The sequence below is a fragment of the Carcharhinus amblyrhynchos genome, chromosome 2, assembly GCF_965287045.1.
Source record: "Carcharhinus amblyrhynchos chromosome 2, sCarAmb.v2.hapA, whole genome shotgun sequence".
NCBI classification, from domain to species: domain Eukaryota; kingdom Metazoa; phylum Chordata; class Chondrichthyes; order Carcharhiniformes; family Carcharhinidae; genus Carcharhinus; species Carcharhinus amblyrhynchos.
The window spans coordinates 7,429,133-7,455,519 of NC_137325.1; the positions used below are offsets into that span (position 1 = coordinate 7,429,133).

The 26,387-nt window shown below is 46.0% G+C and overlaps 1 protein-coding gene across 1 annotated transcript in view; it reads right to left on the minus strand.

Annotated features, from left to right (window-relative positions):
• The window catches only part of cpne4b (copine IVb), a 308,216-nt gene that overhangs the window by 67,162 nt on the left and 214,667 nt on the right, over positions 1 to 26,387 (minus strand). The window contains exons 5-7 of the mRNA XM_080215148.1: positions 16,941 to 17,015; positions 8,370 to 8,453; positions 4,378 to 4,467 (exon numbers count right to left, since the gene is read on the minus strand). Of these exons, the coding sequence (XP_080071274.1) occupies positions 4,378 to 4,467; positions 8,370 to 8,453; positions 16,941 to 17,015 (249 nt within the window). The remainder of the gene's footprint in view (positions 1 to 4,377; positions 4,468 to 8,369; positions 8,454 to 16,940; positions 17,016 to 26,387) is intronic.

Genomic DNA, 26,387 nt, shown 5'->3' on the forward strand with positions numbered 1-26,387 from the left:
GATGCCCATGTACTCCCAATGAATAAAAAAATGGCCGATTGGTCAAAAGGGTTTTAAAAACTATTTTGAGGGAGGGGCATCAGGTCGAGATGTGGGGGAGTCCCAGAGGTTGGGGCCCAGGTAACTGAAGGCGTGGCCACCAATGGTGGAACATTAAGACCAAGGATATTCAAAGCACAGATACCTCGAAGGGTTGTGAGGAGGGAGTATTTGGAGTATTGTGAGCAGTTTTGGGCCCCATATCTAAGGGGAGATGTGCTGGCCTTGGAAAGGATGCAGAAGAGGTTCACAAGAATGATCCCTCGAATGAAGAGCTTGTCATATGAGGAGTGGTTAAGGACTCTGGGTCTGTACTTATTGGAATTTAGAAGGATGAGGAGCTATCTTATTGAGACTTACAGGATACTGTCAGGCCTGGATAGAGTGAATGTGGAGAGGATGTTTCCACCAGTAGGAAAAACTAGAACCAGAGGGCACAACCTGAGCTAAAACTGAGATGAGGAGGAATTTCTTCAGCCAGAGAGTGGTGAATTTGTGGAACTCTTTGCTGCAGAAGGCTGTGGAGGCCAGGTCATTGAGTGTCTTTAAGACAGAAATAGATAGGTTATTAATTAAGGGATCAGGGGTTATGGGGAAAAGGAAGGATAATGGGGATGAGAAAAATATCAGCCATGATTGAATGGCGGAGTAGACTCGATGGGCCAAGTGGCCAAATTCTGCTCCTACGTCTTATGGTCTTATGGGAGGAGATTCCAGAGATGGGGAGGGATGAGGCCACAGAGGGGTTTAAAAACAAGGATGAAAATATTAAAATCAAGATATTACTTGACTGGGAGCCAACATCAGTGAGCTGTGGAGTAACAGGGGAACGGGATTTGGTGCGTGTTAAGACACGGGCAGCAGAGCTTTGGATGACCTCAAGTTTATGGAAGGTAAAATGTGGGTGGCTAACCAAAGGGCTGGAGGGTACAGACATTTTAGCAATATGCAACAATACGCTTCCAGCAACTATCAAACAAATTCTTTCTTGGCCTGGATTTGATTCCCGACTCTGGTGACTTTCCAATGTGGAGTTTGCACGTTCTCCCCATGTCTGCGTGGGTTTCCTCACACAGTCTGAAAGATGTGTTGGTTAGGGTGCATTGGCTGTGCTAAATTCTCCCTCAGTGTACGGGAACAGGCGTCGGAGAGTGGCAACTCGGGGATTTTCACAATAACTTCATTGCATAGTATCCTACGGTGCAGGAGGCCATTTGGCCCACTGAGTCTCTGATTACAATCCCACCCAGGCCCCATAACACCATGGATTTATTACAACTAGTCGCCCTGACACTAAGGGACAATTTACCACGGCCAATCTACCTAAGCTGCACATCTTTGGGCTGTGGGAAGAAACTGGAGCAACCGGAGGAAACCCACGCAGACACGGGGAGAACGTGCAGACTCCAAACAGACAGTGACCCAAGCCGGGAATCGAACCCGGGTCCTCGGCGCTGTGAAGCGGCAGTGCTAACCACTGTGCCACTCCTGCAGTGATAATGTATGCCTACTTGTGACACTAAATAAATAAACTTAAACTAATCTCCAACATTTATCTACAGCTGTCTGGGAGAAATACACTCAAGAGTTGACAGTTAGAAGGAAAATGAAAGCACACAGCAGCAGAGGAGGCAAACAACACTGCAACAGACCTCATTATTTTACACTCCCTGCTGGGATTATTAAGGACATATCGGGTTGTCACAAATATCTTGGATTTAACCAATTACTGCAGTTTATTCATCCTTCTGATAACTGCTGGATCTTAAGAATGATCAACGTGAGTGAGTTAAGCTGCTTTTCACAAATGGAAGAATGTTAGACATTCCTCATCATTCAGAGTATCAGTGTAGGCTCGTTCAAATCTTTCCTTTCTCCTGAATCTGAGGAAGCTTGCTGTAAAGTGACACGTGTTGATGAATCTTTTCATCTGCCACTCATCAGGACACACACAAAGCTTGCCAAATTTCAAACAATTACGACCGTTTATAGGAGAAAAGAGCATTGATTGGGTGGCAAGTTGACTCTGATTGGCTGAGGCATTGCCATGAGGAAACCAATGGGGGACTATTGGTTCCCCAAGCTCATGGGAAAATTAATAAAGGAGCAAGGCTTGGACATATTCCTCTTGTTTGCAAAGAATGGAAGAACGGATCCCTGTGTAAAAATGTTTGTTACTGGGAACAAATGTAAATGAGCCAAGCCAGGTTACTTTGGCAACATGTCTCTCTTTTCCGTTCTGATCCAAAGAAAGACACCTAGGGGTAGAATCTTACAAGAATGATTCTGAGTGTCCAGTTGGTATGAAAATGGGAGAGTTGCAGATTCGTTTTTTTTAACCAAGTTTTTACAGCCAATCTTATGCACATAGTACATGAAAAAAAATAGGCTCGATCATTTCTAACTACTCCAGGCAGTAGGTAGGCTTAATTTGCCAGCCAGCAGCAGTGGAAGACTTTATACATGTGCAAACCTCTGTGCCTGCACATTCGCAATAGTATCAGCAGAGGGTTGACAGAGAGATCTGTCAGGCCTCTGCTGTTGCAGCCAACTTCAACCAAACCCTGCCCCCACAATTGTATATTTCATAAATCTACCTCATTGCAATGTAGAGATGACACTAGTCTCAAGCCTATAACAGGTTCATTAACAGAGCTGTGAAATATCTCAGCAATCACAAGATTTCTATACACAAGTCCACAGGCCTAATTTCCAAAGTCTCTCTGGAAGCTTCCATTCATTTTAGTTCTCAAGGTCTCCATCCAGGCTTAATAAGTCAAGAACAGTGAACAATCATCAGTCAACAGACTCACATATTCAAACACAGATCAATTAAACTATTGAACATTACAGTGTCAATGCTTTACAAAAAATATTATGGTTCAGGCTCTTCAATACAGTCTGTAAATCCAGTTTTCCTTAGCCCAATTTCACAAGGAGAGTCTCAAACACATGCAAAGCACAATTTCAACCATAGGTTTCTGGACACTTATTCCATTGTCCATACTGATATAGTGGGCTGTGTGCACCCCTCACAAGGAGTACATGTCTCCTGCCTCTCATATTGGAAATTTGGGCACCCATTTAGCAGCTTGAGAATAGGCACGATACCATTAACCGCTGAGAACTATTTCTATAAAATACTTTGCTAGAACTGAAGAGGGAATTCTATCAGCCGGAGACAAAAGGCCAAACCCGATGCTGCATGCAAAAGCCCATTGACTTCGGTGGGAATGGAAAATCCTGCCTGCAGCGGGGCTGGAAAATCCCACTCTATGATTCTATCACAATTTGCGGCATTGTGGTGTCAGGCTGACTCAATACAACCATCTACCCCAAAATAATAAACCATCCTCAGAAAGAGAAGTGGTCATCTGTAGCAGCTCGGAACCTTCCAGAAAAACCTTCTGAACGCGGAAGAAACGCCCATTTGTTCGAAGTGATACTCAGAAGTCCATTCTATATAGCTGGAATTAAATGACGATTAAAGCTAAAGATTAATTGCGTTTAGTAAATAGCCAGTGATAGAACTGTGTTCAGTTAATGACCTGAAGACACCAAAGTCCCACTCCAGGCAGTTCTGACTTGCAAAACTTAACTTCCCTTCTTGCAAAAAGATCTTGAAACAGTAACATTTTCTATCTTGGAGAATTTTCAACTAGTCCAAGTGCTAGCTTCCAAGTTTTAGATGCTTTAGGCAGGAAGGTCATGCCCAGTAGCCACCTTCAGCACAAACACAGCAGAATTATCCACGCTTCATCAAATCCTTGATTTGCAGCATTGAGGAACCTGTGACAGGACTCATTTAGCTGGATATGCTTAGTTACCCACCAGTGAATGGAACGGACCAGATAAAGGTGGTGAGCCAAAAGCTGATGTTTCGAGTCCAGAAGCTTTGTTAAAGCTCGGAGAAAGGATCATCTGGATTTGAAACGTCAGCTCTTTTCTCTGCTTACAGATGTTGCCGGACCTGCTGAGATTTTCCAGCGTTTTCTCTTTCAGTTTCAGATGCCAGCGTCCGCAGTGATTTGCTTTTACTTTATAAAAGTGGTGAGCGTTTGGCTGCCTGCTTCCCTATCGGTGATGAGAGTCAGTGGGAGAGCCCTACTGATCACACAGTGGAGTCCTTCACTGCTTCCTACCAATGTCTCAGCATCAACACAGTGTCAGATTATACCAGATTCCACAAGCTACACCTTGTGTACCAATCATTCAACGTTGACACAATACGTCATACCTCGGTGGAAGCTTCTAAAAGGTCCATTTTATCAGCAATTCAACTTGCTCCTGACCCCGGCAACGAAATGCGAGAAGACATTCATTTTTTATGAAGCTCACCTTTAGTTTACGATCATGATCACCGCTGCAGAGGGAATTTACAGAGACTTTAAATGTTTTCCACATTGGATTTAGATTGTTCATGACGACCTATGGAAGCAGAGAGGGGAAATATTAGATACTGCGCCGTCCCAGGTAACCTGTTATTTTAGTACAACTCCAACTTGTCTCCGGGTTAGCAAAATATATCGAAAGACCCAGATCAATAAACGCTTTTGACAACCTCAGGATGTTGCAAGGACAATTAATTACAGTGTCGCTGTTCTGCTTTTCTGATGTTGATTCAAAGGTGAATGTTGGCCAGGTTATATCCACCATGAGGGGGCAGATGAGACCTCAGTTTAACATCTCACCTGAAAGATGGCACCTGCAGCAGTGCAGCACCTCCTCGGTGCTGTAACAAGGTATCAGCCTGGATTGTTGTGCTCAAGCCTTTGGAGTGGAACTTCAATCCACAGCCTTGTAGACTCAAGGCAAGAGTGTTTTTATTTATTCATTCGTGGGACATGGGTGTCGCTGGCTGGCCAACATTTATTGCTCATTCCTAGTTGCCCGAGGGCAGTTAAGAGTCAACCACGTTGCTGTGGACCTGGAGTCAGGTGTAGGCCAGACCAGGTAAGCATAGCAGATTTCCTTCCCTAAAGGACATCAGTGAACCAGATGGGTTTTTCTGTCAATTGACAATGGTTCTTAATTCCAGATATTTTTTACTGATTTCAAATTCCACCATCTGCCACGGCAGGATTCGAACCTGGGTTCCTAGAACATTAGCTGAGTTTCTGGATTAATAGTGTTAGATTAATTGGGGCGGCACGGTGACATAGTGGTTAGCACTGCTGCCTCACAGCACCAGGGTTCGATTCCCGGTTTGGGTCATTGTCTGTGCGGAGGCTGCATGTTCTCCCCGTGTCTGCATGGGTTTCTTCCAGGTGCTCTGGTTTCCTCCCGCAGTCCAAATATCATGCTGGTTCGGTGCATTGGCCGTGCTAAATTCTCTCTCAGTGTACCCAAACAGGTGCCGGAGTGTGGCGACTAGGGGATTTTCACAGTAACTTCATTGCAGTGTTAATGTGAGCCAACTTGTGAATCTAACAGATAAGTAAACTTTTAAAACAACTTTTTAGCGGTAGTACCACAGGGCCATCGCTTCTTGTGAATGTGACCCACGATCAGCTGAATGTAATAATCTCACCAAGGCCAGTCTTCTATCACCAATACCCTCTATTTACAATGTGCATGAAGTGTCACATCAGCAGCGACTACAGTGAACAGGTCAAGCTCTGGAGTCTTTTGACTGCCAGCCAAAGTGGAACCAGCTGGTTTTAAACCCCATTTCCACCTCACCCCCCACCCCCGCACCTTCCCTATTGGGATGAGCCTCCACTCACTTCACAGGGGGTGTTTGTATTCTACAAGATCAATGGGGGAGATCTATTGATGATCTCCGTGATCACCATTACAGGAGAGCTCAACAAACTCTGATGTTTGTGATGGATTCTCTGAGTGTGCTGCTCCTGGGCAACTGTTAGCCCAGAACACAGTGGTTAGCACTGCTGCTTCACAGCGCTAGGGAACTGGGTTCTTTCTGTGTCTCGAGTCACTGTCCGTGTGGAGTTTGCACATTCTCCCCATGTCTACATGGGTTTTCTCCAGGTGCTCCAATTTCCTCCCACAGTCCAAAGATGTGCAGGTTAAGTGGATTGGCCATGCTAAATTGCTCCTTAGTATCCTGGAATGCGTAGGTTAGAGGGTTTAGCAGGGTAAATATGTGGGGTTATGGGTATAGGGCCTGGTGGGATTGTTGTTGGTGCAGAAGGCCTCCTCCTTCTGGGCTGAAGGATTTCCATGATTCTATGAATATAAAACATAGCACTGTACAGCACAGGAACAGGCCCTTCGGCCCATGATATTGTGCTGAACATGAAGCCAAACAAACTCATCCCTTCCGCCTGCCCTTGGTCCATATCCCTCTCCTCCTTGCATATTCATGTGCTTATCTAAAAGCTCCTTAAATGCCCCTATCGTATCTTCCTCCACCACCACCCCTTGGCAGCACGTTCCAGACACCTCCCATCCTCACATCTCCTTTGAACTTTCCCCCTCACACCTTAAGTGCATGCTCCTTACTATTCGACACTTCTTCCTGATTTGTATTCTAACCAGATTTACCAGTCGAGGCAGAATGAATGGTGCCACTTGCCAAAACATTGAATGGGGGAAGTGGGTGGGGAGTGTAAGGTTAAATAACCATGAGACACTGCACCATTCACTGTACAGCTGCTAGGTTCCAATAACCACACGTATATCTATAAATATTCCCACAGGACCAGCTCACCACAGGTCGCAGCCCAGGAACAGGTCCGTGGTAACAAATGGTTCGATCCACAGTGTCAGGACAGTGCTGAGAATATTTCCATTATAAATCAGCAGAAAAGTTGCCCTTCAACCACATTCCCCAAGGTTAAAGCTGCTATAATTGTGGGTGAGGTTGTGATGGTGGTGCAATGGCACCACCATCCAGAGATTCTGGGGACATGGGTCCAAATCCCACCACGGCAGCTGGTGGAATTTAGATTCAATGAATAAAAATTAAAATTGAAAAGCTACCCTCAGTAATGGTGACAAATTGTTGTTAAAAGAAACCCTCTGGTTCTCTGATGTCATCAAAGAAGGAAATCAGCTGCTCTATGGACCATAATGTGATTGACATCTTCATGGCCTTCAGCAATTGGTGATGGGCAATGAGTACTGACCCTGCCAGCAATGCCCAGATCTCATCAACTCCAGCTCAATATAGTTCACTCTCATCCCAAAAGCGACCACAGTTTCACAGTGGTTAGCACTGCTGCCTCAGGGACCCGGGTTCGATTCCCGGCTTGGGTCACTGTCGGTGCAGAGTCTGCACATTCTCCCTGTGTCTGCGTGGGTTTCCTCCGGGTGCTCCGGTTTCCTCCCACAGTCCAAAAGACATGCTCGTTAAGTGCATTGGCCATGCTAAATTCCTCCTCAGTGTACCCAAACAGGTGCCGGAGTGTGGCAACTAGGGGATTTTCACAGTAACTTCATTGCAGTGTTAATGTAAGCCTACTTGTGACACTAAAAAAAACTTGAACTTTAACCTATCCCATTTTGACTTCACGGCTGATTCTGGTTTATTTCTCATCATAACTGTGTTAGTATATAGAGAAAACTATGAACATAAGTATATTTTAAAAGTTTATTTATTAATCACAAGTAGGCTTACATTAACCCTGCAATGAAGTTACTGTGAAAATCCCCTAGTCGCCACACTCCGGTGCCTGTTCGGGTACACTGAGGGAGAATTTAGCACGGCCAATGCATCTAACCAGCACATCTTTCCAACTGTGGGGGGAAACCGGAGCATCTAGACGAAACCCACGCAGACACAGGGAGAACATGCAAACTCCACACAGACAGTGACCCAAGCCGGAAGTCAAACCCTGGTCCCTGGTGCAGTGAGGCAGCAGTACTAACCACTGTGCAGATCATATATACAGATATATACACACATACACAGTTACAAACAAATTTGTGATCACCCAAAAGCACAAATTTATTTTTCTAAGTTAACATTGTTGCAGAGAATCATGGCCTGTGATGTTCTTCCAGATGAATGCATGTATAATAATCTGTGATACACTGAACAACAAGTTCTGAGCTCAGTTGTTCCCGCACCCCCATCTCGCCTCTCCTCTCCCAGTAATACTGACGTCTGCAGAATAATAGCCCATTAAATACATATGTGGATCTATGTGAGTGCCTGCAGGCTGCATAACTACTGGGGGAAATCGCAGCTAAACTCAATCCTGTGCCCACCAGGAGGGGGCTGTAAAATTCCACTGGGTGAGTTGCAGGGCCCCCTACACGATTATAAATGGCGAGGCAATCGAGAGGCCAGTTTCTATTCCTATTTCCCCCATGAACAGAAACGTTTCTGATTCTTCAAACGACGAAATCAGGAATGAGAATACCTCTGTCCTGTGTACGAGCTGCTGTGTTCCATCGTCATTCATCCTGAAGATTTCGAGAAATGGGTCCGATTTGCTGAAAAAGTCCTAAAAAGGAACGGAAGCTCTGCCTTATTCAGAGAGAACAAACAGTCAGACCAAATGAGTTACTTTTAACCAAATGCAAATACTTGGATCTTGAATGGCCAACACTCCTGAGATTATAATGCCCCTAAAATACATAGAAGATAGGAGCAGGAGAAGGCCATTTGGCCCTTCAAACCAAATATAAATAAAAAGACTACTGTGTGTGTCAGGCCACGAGTGAAGATAACCAGCAGACATTACAGATTGCGTATTCCTGATCCATAAATCCAAAAAAAATCCAAAAACCTCATTTGCTTCAAATCTCTTTTCTATTCATTTCTGGGGCACGGGCATCGCTGGCTGGCCAGCATTTATTGCCCATCCCCAGTTACCTGAGGCAGTTGAGAGTCAACCACATTGCTGTGGCTCTGGAGTCACATATAGACCAGACCAGGTAAGGATTTCTTTCCCTGAAGGACATTAATGAACCAGATGGGTTTTTCCAACAATGGTTTCATGGTCATCAGTAGATTCTTAATTCCAGATTTTTTTTTTATTGAATTCAATTCCACCATCTGCCGTGGCGGGATTCGAACCCGGGTCCCCAGAACATGAGCTGAGTTTCTGGATTAATAATCTAGCAATAATACCACGAGGCCATCGCCTCTCCTGGAGTTGGATTCTTAAAATCTCTTATAGCAGAAGTTGTAAAGACACCAATTTCAGCCATTGGCCGATAGTGGGATCTTCCAGTTCTAACATTGTTGACCGGATTTCCCATTGTTGGCACTCTCCGCCACTGGGGAACCTACGGCAGGGGGATTGTCATTGGTGGGAACATTCAGCAAGTCCAGCCCCCTATTTCATTGTCCTTGGAGTTATGCGGTTCCCCCCAGGGTGACAGAAGACGCTGGAACAGTGTACCATCGCAAATGAGATGATTCTTTATCGGCAAGCCTATGAAGAAGTGAGTTTTAGGGTTGGAATGTTCATGCACAGAGAGGCTTGTGCAAGAGCAGGAAGGAAGATTAAAGAGTCAGGTTTGACTTTGCTTCTATTTGATTGCCCACCCAAATAATTTCAGAAGCATTGGCTAGTGCCTTGGAACATAGGGGTCAGCAGCCAGACTAGAATCTCCTCCTACTCTTACTAACACAAGGCTGTGCTGCAGGGAGGACCTGTGCCTGGGGCTAAGGTATTCTCAAACTGAAGTAATTGCTCATTATAGGAGCTCCTCATACATTCTATGTCTCGGCTAATAAAGGCATGTATCCCATATACCTTCTTAACCACCTTATCTATCTGTCCTGCTACCTTCAGGGATCTCTGAACATGCATGTAATAACCTCCTGCGTGGTATTTGTATTCCACATGTTGCCTTCACAGTGTAACATTAGTGTCCCGTTAAGAGATTTTTTTTTAAATCATGATCTCTGCCGCTCACAGCCTTAGGTGATATCATTCATGGAAGGAGAGAATAAAACTTTGCCAGTCATGTGACAAGCGTTGTTTTTACTGCAGTGTAGAATCAGAGGTGAAAGAAGTCTCTGTTTTTATTTTGAACATTTTATCAGTTTGCCGAAAGCACATCTTGGTTGCCATCCTGGAGTAAATCTGTGATTTGGTGTTTTGAAGAGTACAAGCTGCTCTGAGTTTTCAAGATCATTTGAAATCAGCATTCAACCCAGAGAACTGGATTCCAGTATTGAGTGAGCTTTAGCCTGTGTGGTGATAACCTTGTTTAAAGGGTATGGTTTATTGGATTTTAGTTTTAATTGGAACTCATTAGAGATAGTCATTAAGAGTTATACATTATAGCGGTCGTTTGGTTTCTTGTTTGTGATTGATAAAGGTTTTGCTCATTTTCTTATTATACATGTTAACTATATTCTCAAATAAACTTTGTTTGATAAAAACTCCCTAGTGCGTCAGTTGAATCATAGCTGAAATGAAACCTACCATGCTTATCCTAGTCAAATTCAAGATGCAAAACTTATGACCCAGGTGGGTTCCATAAAACACTTTGGAGTTTCTAACCTGAATCATAACAACAGCTAAACATTATACACAACATTGATTCCTATCACAGCTGTGCTTCCTCTGTTCACTTTCCCTAGCCTCTGGTCAGGGATAATTCTAAGCAATTGCATTAGCAAAATAAAAACCCCATTTGCATTGCATAATTAACTTACATTATCACTAAATAAAGGAACAGATGATCTGACGAACGATAAAGGCTACAATTGATATTGTGGGGCTGGGGGAGGGGGGGGATCTAGTCGTGTTGGCAAGCTGTTGGAGCATGTCTTCACATAGTCATCATCAGCTGGCACCTCGAGCTCCCGCTGCCTCAGCTAGTATTGGTTATTTAAAAACGGCACTGAGCATTTTGGCTGAGAAAGGACACTGGGGGCTAATTAGTCTTCATAAACACACAGAATCCTGGCTCATCCAACATCACAATCAGTGGATGGGCGGTTTAGTTCAACCACATTTCTTTAGTTTAAAAAAAGTACCTTAGCATTTTACGAACATCTGCACCTTGTGACTCCTGCCACCAAACTCCAATCTCAGCCTTGGCCATGAAGCAGCTTGTGTACAAAGGAGGGAGCGTGAACGAGAAGACATTCCTTTTGTTTTATTCCTTCACAGGTTGTGGCTGGTCGGGCCAGCACTTGCTGCTACTTGTCCTCGAAAAGGTGTTGGTTTCAGCTGCCTTCTTGAACCGCTGCAGTTTATAGAGGGGCGATGGCCTAGTGGTATTATCGTTAGACTATTAATCCAGAAACTCAGCTAATGTTCTGGGTTCGAATCCCTTCACGGCAGATGGTGGAATTTGAATTCAACAAAATAAATTTGCAATTAAGAATCTATTGATAACCATGAAACCATTGTTGATTGTGGGGAAAAAAACTTTCTGGTTCACTAATGTCCTTTAGGGAAGGAAATCTGCCGTCCATACCTGGCCTGGCCTATATGTGACTCCAGAGCCACAGCAATGTGGCTGACTCTCCAAGGGCAATTCAGAGGAAACACGCACACACGGGGAGAATGTGTAAACTCTGCACTAACCCTAACCCTAACTCTACACAGACAGTGACCCAAACTGAGAATCGACCCCAGGCCCCTGGCGCTGTGAGGCAGCAGTGCTAACCACTGTGCCACCCTGCAGTTGCTCAATGAATGAATTTCAAATAAAAAAAATTTCCAAATCAAGGTGTCTGCTGGTGTGGATTAGAAAGTGGAAAGAAACTTTTGAGCTGCTCTGCACGGTTAAGATGTTCTTTGCAGTTTTTTATTTGGGTAGGTAGAAGTTTTAAATCACTGCGCTCACCAAACAACTGTTCCCAGTGACGAAGAATTGCAAAGCATCCCGTCTTGTACCTCGCTGGCACTTCCTGGTGTGATCCCTTCCCCCGCTCCATTAAGTCTGAGCCCAGCCTCTGGCTCTCAAACAGCCCAACCTCAATAAAACTGGCAATCTCACTAATTGTGAACAAAATCACTGAATGCCAAAGCCCACAGAAGTACAGCATGCAAGAGAGGGTGACTGTTCCAATTGGCAACGGTTTACTTCTGTGCTACATAACAAAGTGATAAATTAATAACTGGTTTCAAATACTCAAGCATATCCCGGATAAGTTTTAATTAAAGAAAATCTCCAAGTGGAACATAATTTAAATGTTAAACATGTGAACTATATATTGTGCAGTACCCTGTATTTTAGAGACTGAATTTGTGATTTTTATTCATACATGTAATTAATTCATGTATATCATTATAATTGAATGAACACAAGACGATAAGTGACAAAAAAAATCACTGTGACTATTCACTGATGGATATGCAAGTTTGCTGTTATGCCAATTAAATTCTGATCCATCTCCCAATGTGTGCATATTTCAACATGCTTCAGGTGTCTGCACATTCAGATTAATTCTCCTGCATAACTTAGGTAATGGTCGCTGCAAAAGTTTTGATAAAGATCCCCTGCAACGTTACCAGAGATAAATTAGTATGTTTCTTGACAAATAGCTGATGTTAAAATCATAGAATCTTTACAGTGCAGAAGGAGGCCATTCAGCCCATCGAGTCTGCACCGACCACACTTCCACCAAGGCCCTATTCCCATAACCCCATATACTTACCCTGCTAATTCCCCTGACACTAGAATCAATTTAGCACGGCCAATCCACCTAACGCGCACATCTTTAGAGTGTGGGAGGAAACCGGAGCACCCAGAGGAAACCCATGCAGATACAGAGAGAATGTGCAGACTCCGCACAAACAGTGACCCCAGGCTGGAATTGAACCTGGGTCCCTGGCGCTGTGAGCCATTGTGCCACTGTGCCGGTGTGGTTAGAGCTAGGAAGCGAGAAAGACTAAGGAAGGGGATTCACAATCTGACACTCATCGTGGGGAGGGAGCAAGCAGCAGATTATAGGGGCATAGAATTGACCCATCGCATCACTTCTGTAACTTAATCACAGCATTAACAATAATGGTTTATATCATTGTCTCAAAGTCATAGAGCCCACGGTTGAGGAAGTCCCCACTCTTCTCTCCACAGGGTTTCAATAAGGTTCCGGATCACGTGATGCTATGGAATGTTACATTAGACTGGATTAATGCGTGGCTGGATTATCAGCATCTATTTTACTTGGGGCAAGTGAGGCATCGCAGTTAGACTGTGCCACTCGAAAGGACTTGTGAAGGTGTTCCAGAGTAACATAAGGAGCAGCAGAATCAGAGAGCCAAACAGACTGATGGGGTGTGAGCGCACACTTCCAAATCTCCCACTTGCCCAGGTTCCTGAGCTGAACCATACAGCCCCAGGGCAAATTGTTTTTGTGTAGGAAAGGATCAGTGGGAGTGTGCTAGGGGGAGGACCAAGAACTCCAACACAAGAATCACCTTCACAACTAACTTGCTAAAAGATTATTGGTAAAAGTATGATGAGCAGAATGCTGCCTCCCCACGCTGTCCGCCCTCAAAGCACAGCCTTTACAACCTGACAACCCAAAGGCAGCATCCACAGAGTGAAACAGTTTGGAGCACCAAGAACTATTCTGCCAGGTTACTCCAGAAGGAACGTCCCATGGGTCAGGCTCCCTTGCTGAGTTCAGAGCCTTGCACCCGATTGGAGGCAGTTCCCCTATGACCAGCCAGAGAGCAATCAGAGCTGGATGATTGGTGCCCCGATCACGGGGCTATGATGGGGATAAAAGGCCACAAACATGTCTAAAACCAAACCCGCGGAGGGGCTTCCCCTCTACCACCCTGACAGCCCCTTTGGGCCTCATCGTTTGTCAATTTCTCCAGGAGTCCTCGGGGTCACCTTTCCACCTCAACAGCATCCACTGATCCCAGTGGGATTGTCACCCATCCAGACCAGTGGCCCTCTTTGACCGAGCTTCCAGCTTTTGGGAGTCCTCACACTGTCCTTGATAGGATGGCGAATAAGGTGGTGGGACAATGGGGAGTCTTACTCCCAGAAGGTCAGAGTGGTGGGCATGCTGCTAACATGGAGTGAGCTATACAACCCTTGTCCCCACCCTATGGGCCCAACTTCAGGGTCCTGTTTCACTAATGATCACTGTCCCAAAACACCAACCATCTCCCTCCACAGACGTTGCCTGGCTCACTGAGAATTTCCAACACTAAACAGTTTCTTTTATTTCAGATTTCTGGCAGCACTTTTGCTGTGTTTTATTTCATAGGAAATGGCTTACAGAGAAAACAATAAAAGAAAGCTTTTTTATTGCCAGCTTCAACAGATGCTGTTCAGAAGACAGAAATCAATTTGGCCACTTCATCTCTCTCCTCCCTGGCGTCACCTTGCCCACTGACAACTCATTAAGGGAGGCTCAGAATGGCGACAGCTTGGGCTTATTCTTTAAGTTTTATTAGTGTCACAAGTAGGCTTACATTAACATTGCAATGAAGTTACTGTGAAAATCCCCTAGTCACCACACTCCAGCGTCTGTTGGGTACACTGAGGGAGAATTCAGCATTTAACTAGCACGTCTTTCAGACTGTGGGAGGAAACCGGAACGCCCGGAGGAAACCCACGCAGACACGGGGAGTATATGCAAACTCCACATGGACAGTGACCCAAGCCTGGAATCGAACCCAGGTCTCTGCCTCTGTGAGACAGCAGTGCTAACCACTGTGCCACCGTGCCGCCTATTCTAATGTCACACCAACTGTGGGGTAAACAAGGCCACAGTACAAACTTTCAGCAATATAATCACCCCACCGTCTTGCGAATAGGAACATAGGACTGGATTTCACATAGTGCCAGGACTCCCACACACACTAACGACCCCCCCACGACCTCCCCCCCACCCCATGGACTAACAGGTCAAAGGGAGCCGGCTCCCACCCACCCCCCCCAAATCCCAGTGGCTGCACAACATCCCACATCAATGTAATGTTGGGAACAGTTAATTGCTTTCAGCTGAGACTTCCACCTCTTTCCTCAGGTAGAGGCCGCACCTGAGGGAGCTGCCGGCCAGTCGGATTAGCCGGCAGTTCTGTGGGCCCAGCAGCACCACCAGGAGCGGTGGCCAATGCTGGAACTGCAAGTAGCCCCGAGTGCGGGGGAGCCTGGCTGGTGAGCAAGCCTGAGGTAGTGGGGGAAGAGATGGTGAAACTGGGGGGAGTGGGGGGAGGTGGTGGAATTGGGGGGAGGGTAGCAGAAAGGGGGGAATAGACTGGTAGAGGGTGAAGGGGTGGATTGAGGGGGGTGGTGGGGGGGGGGGGGACTAGGTTCAAAAGAATGTTGGGGGGGGGGTCTGTGGGTGGGGGGGGGGTGGAATGACCTGGGGAGGGTAAGGCTCCAATACGCCTAGGGGGGACCTCCCCAAAGGAGTTCCCTGTCCAACGTCAGCCTGCGGAGTTAAAGCTGTCACCACCTGGTCTAACTGTGGATGTGGAAGTTCACATTTAATTTTACATTGCAGTTGATTTTTTTTTTACAGGCCATTGTTTGTTTTTGCCACCCGGTTGCAGGCAGATTCTAACCAGCAGATAATTACTGAGACTCAGCCAGATCTCAATCGTGGTCTAAGCTTGAATAAAATTGAGAATGATGCAGGATACACAGCAGTCCATTCTGCTCCCAAGGCTCCCACCCACACTAACCCCCTGATCCCCACTGACCTCCCCCCACCCCCACAACATGGGCTAAGAGGTCAAAGGGAGCTATTCTGCTCCACCTGTGCCTCCTCCTATCTTCCCTCATCTCAATCTTTTTCCACAGCTTTGTCCAGCCTCTCCTTAAATATATTTTTCCTATTCACTTCAACCATTCCTTGTGGGACTGAATTCCACATTCTCTCCACTCTCCGGATAAAGATTTTTCTATTGAATTCCCCCAGTTGACACACAGTCCTCTAGGCGTGTTCGATACAGGTTTAGCATGACTCCCTTACTTTGTCTGGAAGGACCTTTCCGGGGGGAAGAAATGACAAGACAGAAAGCACGGCACAGTGGGCGAGGAATGCTGGCACAGTGGGAATGGCAAGTTGGCACAGTGGTTAGCACTGCTGCCTCACAGCACCAGAGACCGGGGTTCAATTCCAGCCGTGGGTCACTGTCTATGTGGAGTTTGCACATTCTCCTCGTATCAGTGTGGATTTCCTCCGGGTGCTCCACTTTCCTCTGAAGGTGTGTGGGTTAGATTGATTGGCCATGCTAAATTGACCCTATTTACCCAGCGGGGGTAAATATGAGGGGCTGCGGGAATAGGGCCTGGATGGGATTATGGTCGGCACAGACTTGATGGGCCAAATGGCCTCCTTCTGTACTGTAGAGATTCTATGAAATTCTATGAATAGAAACTAGAAGCAGCAGTAGGCCATTCAGCCCCTCGAGCCTGCTGCCCCATTCACCTTGGTCATCAAATTCAATATCCTGATCCCCCGCCCTTTCCTCCCATATCTCTTGATCACCTTTGCCCCAGCTAATTTTCTTCTTGAAATCAGACAACATTTTGGCTTCAACTACATTCAGTGGGAGAGATGAACCTTCCTTGATGGGCTCTCAGCTCCCTGTCTCCTATCTCAGGTGATGGAACAGTGGTTGACGCTGACTACTGTGCAGTTGTGTGTCTGCAATGACATTGGAAAGAGTATTTGACGGGGAGGGGGTGGGGGGAGGGTTGATGAGTTTCCGAGGTGTGATATTGTGCGACAGGAGTTTTGTAATCACCTCAAGACAATCACAAACTCAGCTGGAAGGCCACAACAGAGACTTTTAAACATGTCTAAGCAGGTGAAAATTAAAATTGAACTTGCTGCAAAATTCATTGATGTACACAAGTACATTCCTGTACAGGAACCATTGTCGTAGCTCAAATATAACTTTCTAATACTGGAAGACTCCTATAATTTTAAATTAAAGGTTTGGGAAAACAATATTAAATTAACAGGATGATTACTAGAGACTTTTTTTTAAAAGACTGATCTGAATTAGCTTGTAGATAATTTGTTTCTCTGCCCTTACCTTATCATCTAGTTTTCTCGCACTGAATGCGAACTCCACATAATCATCATTTCCCGATAGTTCTTCTGCAATCACCTGCAGAGAAAACAAAATTAGAGACAGTCAGACTCTGCCGCGAGAGTGTTATTCTTGGGATGAAAAGGGGGCAGGGTTCGCGCCAAGATCACGGCCACAGAACGGATCGCGGATTTGTTACAGAGCAGCAGGAGGCCATTTGGCCCATCGAGTCAGCACCGACTTTCCAAACGAGCCATTTGCCTCGTGTCTTCTCCCCACAACCCTGCATATATTCTTCCTTTTCAGATAACAGTCTTATTCCTCTCGGAAAGCTTCGCTTGAACCTGCCTCCACCACACTCTCAGGCAAAGCATTCCAGACCCCGGCCACTCATTGCGTGAAGAAGCTTTTCCTTAGACAGCGTTTGACTGAAACATTCAATAAAAACAAATAGACAAAGTCAGGACTACGCCAGAGTCCAGTGAAAAGTAGGGATCGGTTCTTGGGATGTTGGGAAAGTTATATCACATCCAGGGCAATTGCATTTGTTTCTCTGTACACTGACTGTGTAGGGTTAGCTCAGCTGGCTAGCTTATGGTTCAGGATGACACCAACAGCGTGCATTTACTTGCCATTACTGTGTAGTACTCTTGAACCTGCTGGGGCCTCAGCTATTTACCATTTATATAGATGATCGGGAGGAGGGAACCGAGTGTAGGGTGTCGAAATTTGCCGATGACACCAAGATTGGTGGAACGGCAAATTGCGCGGAGGGTGCGGAGAGTCTGCAGAAGGATCTAGATAGGCTGGGCGAATGGGCCAGGAAATGGCAAATGGAATTTAATGTTGGCAAGTGCGAGGTGGTCCACTTTGGCAGGAATAATGGTAGGAAGGATTATTACTTACGGGGCGAAAAACTGCAGCAGGTAACGGTGCAGAGGGACCTCAGGGTCCTTGTGCATGAGTCGCAAAACCCCAGCCTGCAGGTGCAGCAGGTGGTCAGGAAGGCGAATGGGGTGCTGGCCTTCATAGCGAGGGGGATTGAATATAAAAGTAGGGAGGACTTGCTGCGGCTGTATAGGGCATTGGTGAGGCCGCAGCTGGAGTACTGTGTGCAGTTTTGGTCGCCGTACTTACGCAAGGATATTTTGGCCTTGGAGGGAGTGCAGAGGAGGTTTACTAGGCTGATACCGGAGTTGAGGGGGTTGAGCTATGAGGAGAGGCTGAATAAAGTAGGCTTGTACTCGTTAGAGTTTAGAAGAATGAGGGGAGATCTCATTGAGACTTATAAGATGATGAATGGGATGGATAGGATAGAGGTGGAGAGACTCTTCCTGCTCAGAAAGGACAGTAGGATTAGGGGGCACAGCCTCAAGATAAAGGGGGGGCGGTTTAGAACGGAGTTGAGGAGGAACTTCTTCACTCAAAGGGTGGTGAATCTCTGGAATTCTCTGCCCGTTGAGGTGGTGGAGGCTGCCTCGCTAAATATTTTTAAGACGCGGGTTGATGGGTTTTTGATAAGCGAGGGGATTAAGGGTTATGGGGAGAGGGCGGGAATGTGGAACTGAGCCATGACAGATCAGCCATGATCTTATTGAATGGCGGGGCAGGCTCGAAGGGCTGGATGGCCTACTCCTGCTCCTATTTCTTATGAACCTCCTGTCCCTGAGAGCAGAACGCACCACCGACAAAATCTGCCAAGAAAACTACTCAGAGTGAAGCATCAGCAGCACGTACTATCTACAAAACTCACTGCAGCAATTCACCAAAGATCCGTAGACAGCATCTTCCAAACCCACGACCACGAGACTGCACTTTAACAAACTGACCCTGGCCACAAAACTGAGTATCCGTTCTTCACACGGGGTTCGTCAGGCCCCCTTCATTTAAAATTGGCGCACTGGTTATTGACACAGTTTACCATCTGTCCGAGGTAATCAGTCAAACCTCAGATAGGATCACAGAAGCACAAAAAATGTACAGCCCAGAGGGAGGCCATTCAGCCCATCATGCCAGTGTCACAGCCAAGAAACAGTTATTAAGCCACAACAGATCCTGGTTTGTGGCTGACAGGTTGTCAAGTGCATGTTCAAGTCATTTACTTTTAATTTTTGAGGGTCTCTGCCTCTATCATCCTTTCACATAGTGAATTCATGATTCCTACTTACCCCTTTCATCCTCTCACCATTATTTTAAATCAATGCCCCCGGTTTGTGAATTCTTTGCTGAGGAAAACAGGGTTCTTTCCAATCCACCCCATATCCTTATCTACCCATACCATATCCACTTCTTATCCGTATCCACCCCACATCCTTCCATATACATCAATTCAACCTCCATTCTATCTCTTCTATCCTAAAGAAAACATCCGCAGGATATCCAATCCTTCCCGACTCCAATCTTCCCTGATCCCAGCCATTCTTACCGAGCCCAATCTATCCAATCCTTCCCAATTCCAGACTATCCAACCCTTCCCAATCCCAGACTATCCAATCCTTCCCAATCCCAGACTATCCAATCCTTCCTGACCTCCCCCCCGCTCCATCCAATCCTTTCAATTCCTAACCTATCCAATCCCTTCTAATCCCAGTCTGTCCAATCCTTCCTGATCCCAGCCTATCCAAAACCTCTCTGATCCCAGCCTATCCAATCCTTCCTCATCTCAGAAATTCTTTCGGCACCATCCTCGTGAAACTCCTCATGTTGGATGGGGAATTTCTGCTCGGGGAGAGCTGATTAACAAATTCAGACGTCTGAAGTAATTACCTCCAAACCAGCCCAAAACAAATCTGGAGCTGTTAAGTTGGTGATTACGGAATATTTTATACTTTAGAGTAGTCACACTTAGCGGTGAGCAAGGAATTCATTGAACTGATGCCAGAAGCTTCAAATAATCAATGATTTGAAATATGTTATAACTGGGATGAGTTTGTGTAGGAATTCCCACATTATTGGTTTAAACAGTCAGTAATCAGCCTAGTTGTTGGTGATGACTGCCCTGAAGTATTTTTAATAGGCTGGCTTCCTGTTCTAACATAGAAACCAGAAGCAGGAGTAGGCCACCTTACAATTCTTGCACCAAACAGGAATAAACATTCACTTATTCATTCTTTAAATGCCTCCCGTTGCCTGTCCACTCTCTTTCCTTTCAGTAATGTTTCCCAGTCCATCGCGGCCAATTCCTACTCCATACCATCATAATTACCTTTACTGAGATTCAAGATCCTGGTCTCAGAATCAACTACATCATTAATCACCTTGACAAAGAATTCTTCCATATTTTGATCACTCGTCCCAAAGGATTCTCTCACAACAAGACAGCCGACTAATCCCTTTCTCACTGCACAGCACCCAGTCCCAGATGGCCTGCTCCTTTTTTGGTTCCTCAATGTATTACTCCAGAAAACCATCCTGTATCCACTCCAGAAATTCCTCCTTTATTGTGTGGTGACTAATTTGACTCTCCCAGTCTACACGCAGATTAAAGTCGTCCATAATTACAGATGTTCCTTTAACACGTGCATCTCTGATTTCCTATCTAAATGCTTTTCTTGACATTACCACCACAGTTTGGTGGTCTGTATAGCATCACCCGACCAAAGTTTTTTGCCCCTTATTGTTTCTTAACTTGATCCATACAGCTTCCACATCATTTATGCTAATATCTTTCCTCAATATCAGTATCAACATCATCTTTAATCAACAATGCAACTCCACCACCTTTTCCTTTCTGTTTGTCCTTCCCAAACACTGAGTAGCCCTCAATGTTTAGGTCCCACCCTTGCTCACTTTGGAGCCATGTCTCTGTAATGCCAACTGTATCATTTCCCCTTTACATCTATCTACGCAACTAATTCATCTGTTTTGTTTCAAATGCTCCGAGCATTCAGGTACAAAACCTTAAGATGAGCACTCTTAATGTTTCCTTTCCCTTTCCTACTATTCTTTACTCTGTTCTTATCTGACTCTGGCCATTGATTTCTCTGCCTATCACTTTCCTTTTTCTCCTTACAGTTTATTCCTCTTGTTTCTTAACTTCCCTGCTCTGAATCCTTGCAAAGATTCCCATTCCCCTGCCATATTAGTTTAAATCCTCCCCAACCACTCCAGCAATTTTCCCACCCGCCCCCCTGGTCCTGATCCTGCCCAGGTGTAACCTGTCTAGTTTGTACAGGTCCCACCTTCCCCAGAACTAATCCTAATGCCCTAGGAATCTGAAACCCTCCTCCTTACACCATCTTTTCAGCCATGTATTAATCTGGTGTCTCCTGCTATTCCTACTCAGAGTAGTATGCGGCACAGGTAGTAATTCTGACCTTTGAGGTCCTACCTTTTAGCTTGCTTCCTAGCTCCCTATGTTCTGCTTTTCACACAACCTCTACAGTGCAGAAGGAGGCCATTCGGCCCATCGAGTCTGCACCAGCCACAATCCCACCCAGCCCCTACCCCGTATTTACACTGCTGGCTCCCCTGACACTAAATGGAAATTTAGCACGGCCAATTAACCCAACCCGCACGTCTTTGGACTGTGGGAGGAAGCCGGAGCACCTGGAGGAAACCCACGCAGGCATGAGGAGAACATGCAAACGCCACACGGACAGTGACCCAAGCCAGGAATCGAACCCGGGTCCCTGGCACTGTGAGGCAGCAGCGCCAACCATTGTGTCACCATGCTGCTAAACCATGCCAGACCCGATCTCTTTTTCTATGTATGTCATTTGTACCCAGTGTATACTGTGACCACTGGCTGTTTGCCCTTCCCCTTCAGAATGTCCTGCAACTGCTCCGAGACATTCTTGATCCAAGCACCAGAGAGGCAACGTACCATCCTGGGGTCTCACTTGTGGCCACAGAAGTGCCTATTTATTCCCTTTACAGTTGTTACCACACAAAACTGTTAGCTGGCTAGAAAGAGTTTGGGAAGAAGTGCATGAAGGCATTAAATCAGCGCTGACATGGCCTCGTAATCTTTGGTAATGTGCTCGCGTCTTAAAACAGCTCAAATCATTCCAACAGTCTAAAAATTATAGGAATCTAATTCCTAAGTCATTATAAAAAATTACAATTACTTTAATATGTCAGGTTCTCCAAAACAATGACTGTGTCCCCGCTGTTGATTAAACACCTTGGCTCTGGGCCAATGCATTTATAATCAGCACTACCTCTACTTATTACCTGGGAAGCTTCGGGAAGATGGAAGTCATTATTTAAAGGGATCTCTGCTGGGATAATTCACTCAGAGTCTGACTCCCCACTGCATGGGCTAATATCTCCTGGGCAATATTCGGCCAGCCCTGTTTATCGTGCATGTGGCTCCTTTGGAAAAGGGCAACACGGCCAAAGCCTGTCCACCATCCACAAGGCACAAGTCAGCAGTGTGATGGAACACTCTTCACTCGCTTGGATGTGTGCAGATCCAACAAGACTCAAGAAGCTCAATGCCATCCAGGACAAAGCAGCTCCACGTGAATGGTACCCCATCCATCACCTTTACCCCCTGCATCACCAACGCCCAGTGGCAACATGATGTATTATCTATAAGATGCATTATAAGACTCATCCACAAGATCCATGCCGACACTATAGTTAAGAAAGCCCAAAAACATCTTTACTTTCTCAGAAGACTAAGGAAATTTGGCATGTCAGCTACGACTCTCACCAACTTTTACAGGTGCAGCATAGGAAGCATTCTTTTTGGGTTGTATCACAGCTTGGTATGGGCTCCTGCTCTGCCCAAGATTGCAAGGAACTACAAAAGGTCGTGAATGTAGCCCAATCCATCATGCAAACCAGCCCCCCATCCACTGACTCTGTCTACACTTGCCGCTGTCTCAGAAAAGCAGCCAGCATAATTAAGGACCCCACACACTCCGGACATTCTCTCTTCCAACTTCTTCCTTCGGGAAAAAGATACAGAAGTCTGAGGTCACGTACCAACCAACTCAAAAACAGCTTCTTCCCTGCTGCTGTCAGGCTTTTGAATGGACTTGCCTTGCATTAAGTTGATTTTTCTCTACACCTTAGCAATGACTGTAACACTACATTCTGCAATCTCTCCTTTCCTTCTCTATGAACGGCATGCTTTGTCTATATAGCGCGCAAGAAACAACACTTTTCACTGAGTACTAATACATGTAACAATAATAAAATTAAATCATTGCAACAACTCAACAAGGCTCCTTCGACAGCATCTCAGAAAAACTCAATCTCCATCACCGAGAAAGGCCATCGCCTCCTCAATGACAATAAGCACTGGGCAATCACCCGTCCAAAACTAACACATGCCAGCCGCTCATCCCTCTAATGCTTATTTCCTCTTACTCTGGCCCCTGCCTTTGCCCTAACGTTCCAGAGGATGCCCACCAGGCGGCCAATCAACATTGAGCTAATAGTACATGGTGCGAGCAGCCTGCTCCTCTTAAAGGCAGTCTGTCCCTCTGGAACGTTAGGGCAAAGGCAGGGCCCAGAGTAACGGATAAAGCATTAGAGGGATGAGCGGCTGGATGTTGGTAGGAGAGGTGGGTGGTGGTGGGGCAGGAGTGGGGGCTGATGGTGTAGAACGGTGACAGGATCACTCACATCCCCTTGGCCTGACGGAGCAGAGTTTTGAGTTGATTTGATTTATTATTGTTCCATGTATTAACATACAATGAAAAGTATTGTTTCTTGCACATTATATAGACAAAGCATGCTGCTCATAGAGAAGGAAAGGAGAGAGTGCAGAATGTAGTGTTACAGCCATAGCTAAGGTGTACAGAAAGATCAACTTAATGTGAGGTAGGTCCATTAACAAGACTGACAGCAGCAGGGAAGAAGCTGTTCTTGAGTGGGTTGGTGCGTGACCTCAGACTTTTGTATCTTTTTCCCAATGGAAGAAGGTGGAAGAGAGAATGTCCAGGATATGTAGGGTCTCTGATTATATTGGCTGCTTTGCTGAGGCAGCAGGAAGTGTAGACATAGTTAATGGATGGGAGGCTGGTTTGTATGGTGGATTTGGCTACATTCATGACCTTTTGTAGTTCCTTGCAGTCTTGGGCAGAGCAGGAGCCCATACCGAGCTGTGATACAACCAGAAAGAATGTTTTCTATGGTGCATCTGTAAAAGTTGGTGAGAGTCTTAGCTGACATGCCAAATTTTCTCAGCATCATGGGGCCATCTGCATGGGAGCCGGTATGTTCCTGCCTCAGGCCCCTCCTCAACTCCTGGCACACTCTTATCCTGCAGCTTAGCTCCATGAGGAAGCTGGGGATGGCGTGACTGTAGACCCACCAGCTGTCACCGACACCAATCTTCCCCATCTAGAACATAAGAACATAAGAAATAGGAGCAGGAGTAGGCCATCTAGCCCTTCGAGCCTGCCCCGCCATTCAATAAGATCATGGCTGATCTGTCGCTGCTCAGTTCCACTTTCCCGCTTTCTCCCCATAACCCTTAATCCCCTCTCTTATCAAAAACCCATCAACCCGCGTCTTAAAAATATTTAGCGAGGCAGCCTCCACCACTTCAACGGGCAGAGAATTCCAGAGATTCACCACCCTTTGAGTGAAGAAGTTCCTCCTCAACTCCGTTCTAAACCGCCCCCCTTTTATCTTGAGGCTGTGCCCCCTAGTCCTACTGTCTTTTTTGAGCGGGAAGAGTCTCTCCACCTCTATCCTATCCATCCCATTCATCATCTTATACATCTCAATGAGATCTCCCCTCATTCTTCTAAACTCTAACGAGTACAAGCCCAGTTTATTCAGCCTCTCCTCATAGCTCAACCCGCTCAACTCCGGTATCAGCCTAGTAAACCTCCTCTGCACTCCCTCCAAGGCCAAAATATCTTTGGGTTTCAGACTGCCAGGAAGGTCACCTACCAGCCACAGCGGCTCAAGGGGTAGAGAAAGAGCTAGGGCACAGCACTGGTTTAGACAGTCTGTTACTTGATCTGACACGGGTAGCACCAGCTCAGGCACTGCGGCAAGTATAGGTCTGGGCTCATTGTGGACTAAAGTAAGACATAATGGATGATATCGGAGCCAAAGAGCAGAAAGTGGAATCGTTGTGGGTGGAGATTAGGAACAGCAAAGGGAGGAAGACGCTGGTGGGTGTCGTCTATAGGCCCCCGAATAATGATCTGGAGGTGGGGCGGGCTGTTAACGCGCAAATAAGTGCGGCGTGCAGGAATGGGACGGCAGTAGTTATGGGGGATTTCAATCTGCATATTGATTGGTCGACCCATGTTGGACGAGGTGGGCTCGAGGAGGAGTTCTTGGAATGCTGCCGGGATAGTTTCCTGGAACAGTGTGTGTTGGAGCCGACGAGGGAGCGAGCTATCTTGGATCTGGTGCTATGTAATGAGGCGGGTAGAATTAGGGACCTTGAGGTGAAGGATCCTCTTGGAGAGAGTGATCATTGTATGGTGGAGTTTCTGTTGCAGATGGAGGAGGAGAAAGTGGGTTCCCGGACACGTGTCCTTTGTTTGAATAGAGGGGAGTATGGTAGGATGAGAGAAGAATTGGCGAATGTGGACTGGGGGAGCGCGTTGGAAGGTAGGTCTGCTGAGGAGCAGTGGAGGATCTTTAAGGAGATCTTTCTTGGTGCTCAGCAGAAATTTATTCCGATGGTTAAAAAGGACAGTAGGAAGAGAGGTAATAAGCCGTGGATAACGAAGGAGGTGAAGGAAAGTGTTAAATTAAAAGCGGAGGAATTTAGAGTAGCTAAGAGCAGTGGGCGAGAAGAGGATTGGGAAAGGTTTAAATGTCAACAAAGATTGACAAAAAAGTTGATAAAGGAGGGTAGAAGAAGCTATGAAGCTGGGCTAGCGCTTAATATAAAAAAGGATAGCAAGAGTTTTTATAAATATATAAAAAGGAAGAGGCTGGCTAGGGTGAACGTTGGTCCCTTAGCGGATGAGAAAGGGGACCTAGTGGTAGGGGATGGGGATATGGCTAAGGTCTTGAATAACTTTTTTGTTTCTGTCTTCACGGAGGAGGACGTGAATAATTTGCCGGGTGTTAGCGATGGAAAGGTGGTAGGACTGGAGGGTCTTAATGACATTACTGTTACTAGAGAGGTGGTGCGCGACAGACTGGAGGGGCTGATTGTGGACAAGTCCCCAGGACCGGATGGAATGCATCCGAGGGTTCTGAAAGAAATGGCGGAGGTGATAGTGGATGCCTTGGTGGTTATTTTCCAGACGTCGCTGGATTCCGGGGAAGTGCCGGAGGATTGGAAAACGGCTAATGTTACGCCGTTGTTTAAGAAGGGTGCCAGGCAAAAGGCGGGGAATTACAGGCCGGTTAGTTTAACGTCTGTGGTAGGTAAAATGTTAGAATCCGTCATTAAGGAGGAAATTGCGAGGCATCTTGAAGGGAATTGCTTGATAGGGCAGACGCAACACGGTTTCATTAAAGGGAAGTCGTGTCTGACAAATTTACTGGAGTTCTATGAGGATGTGTCTAGGGCGG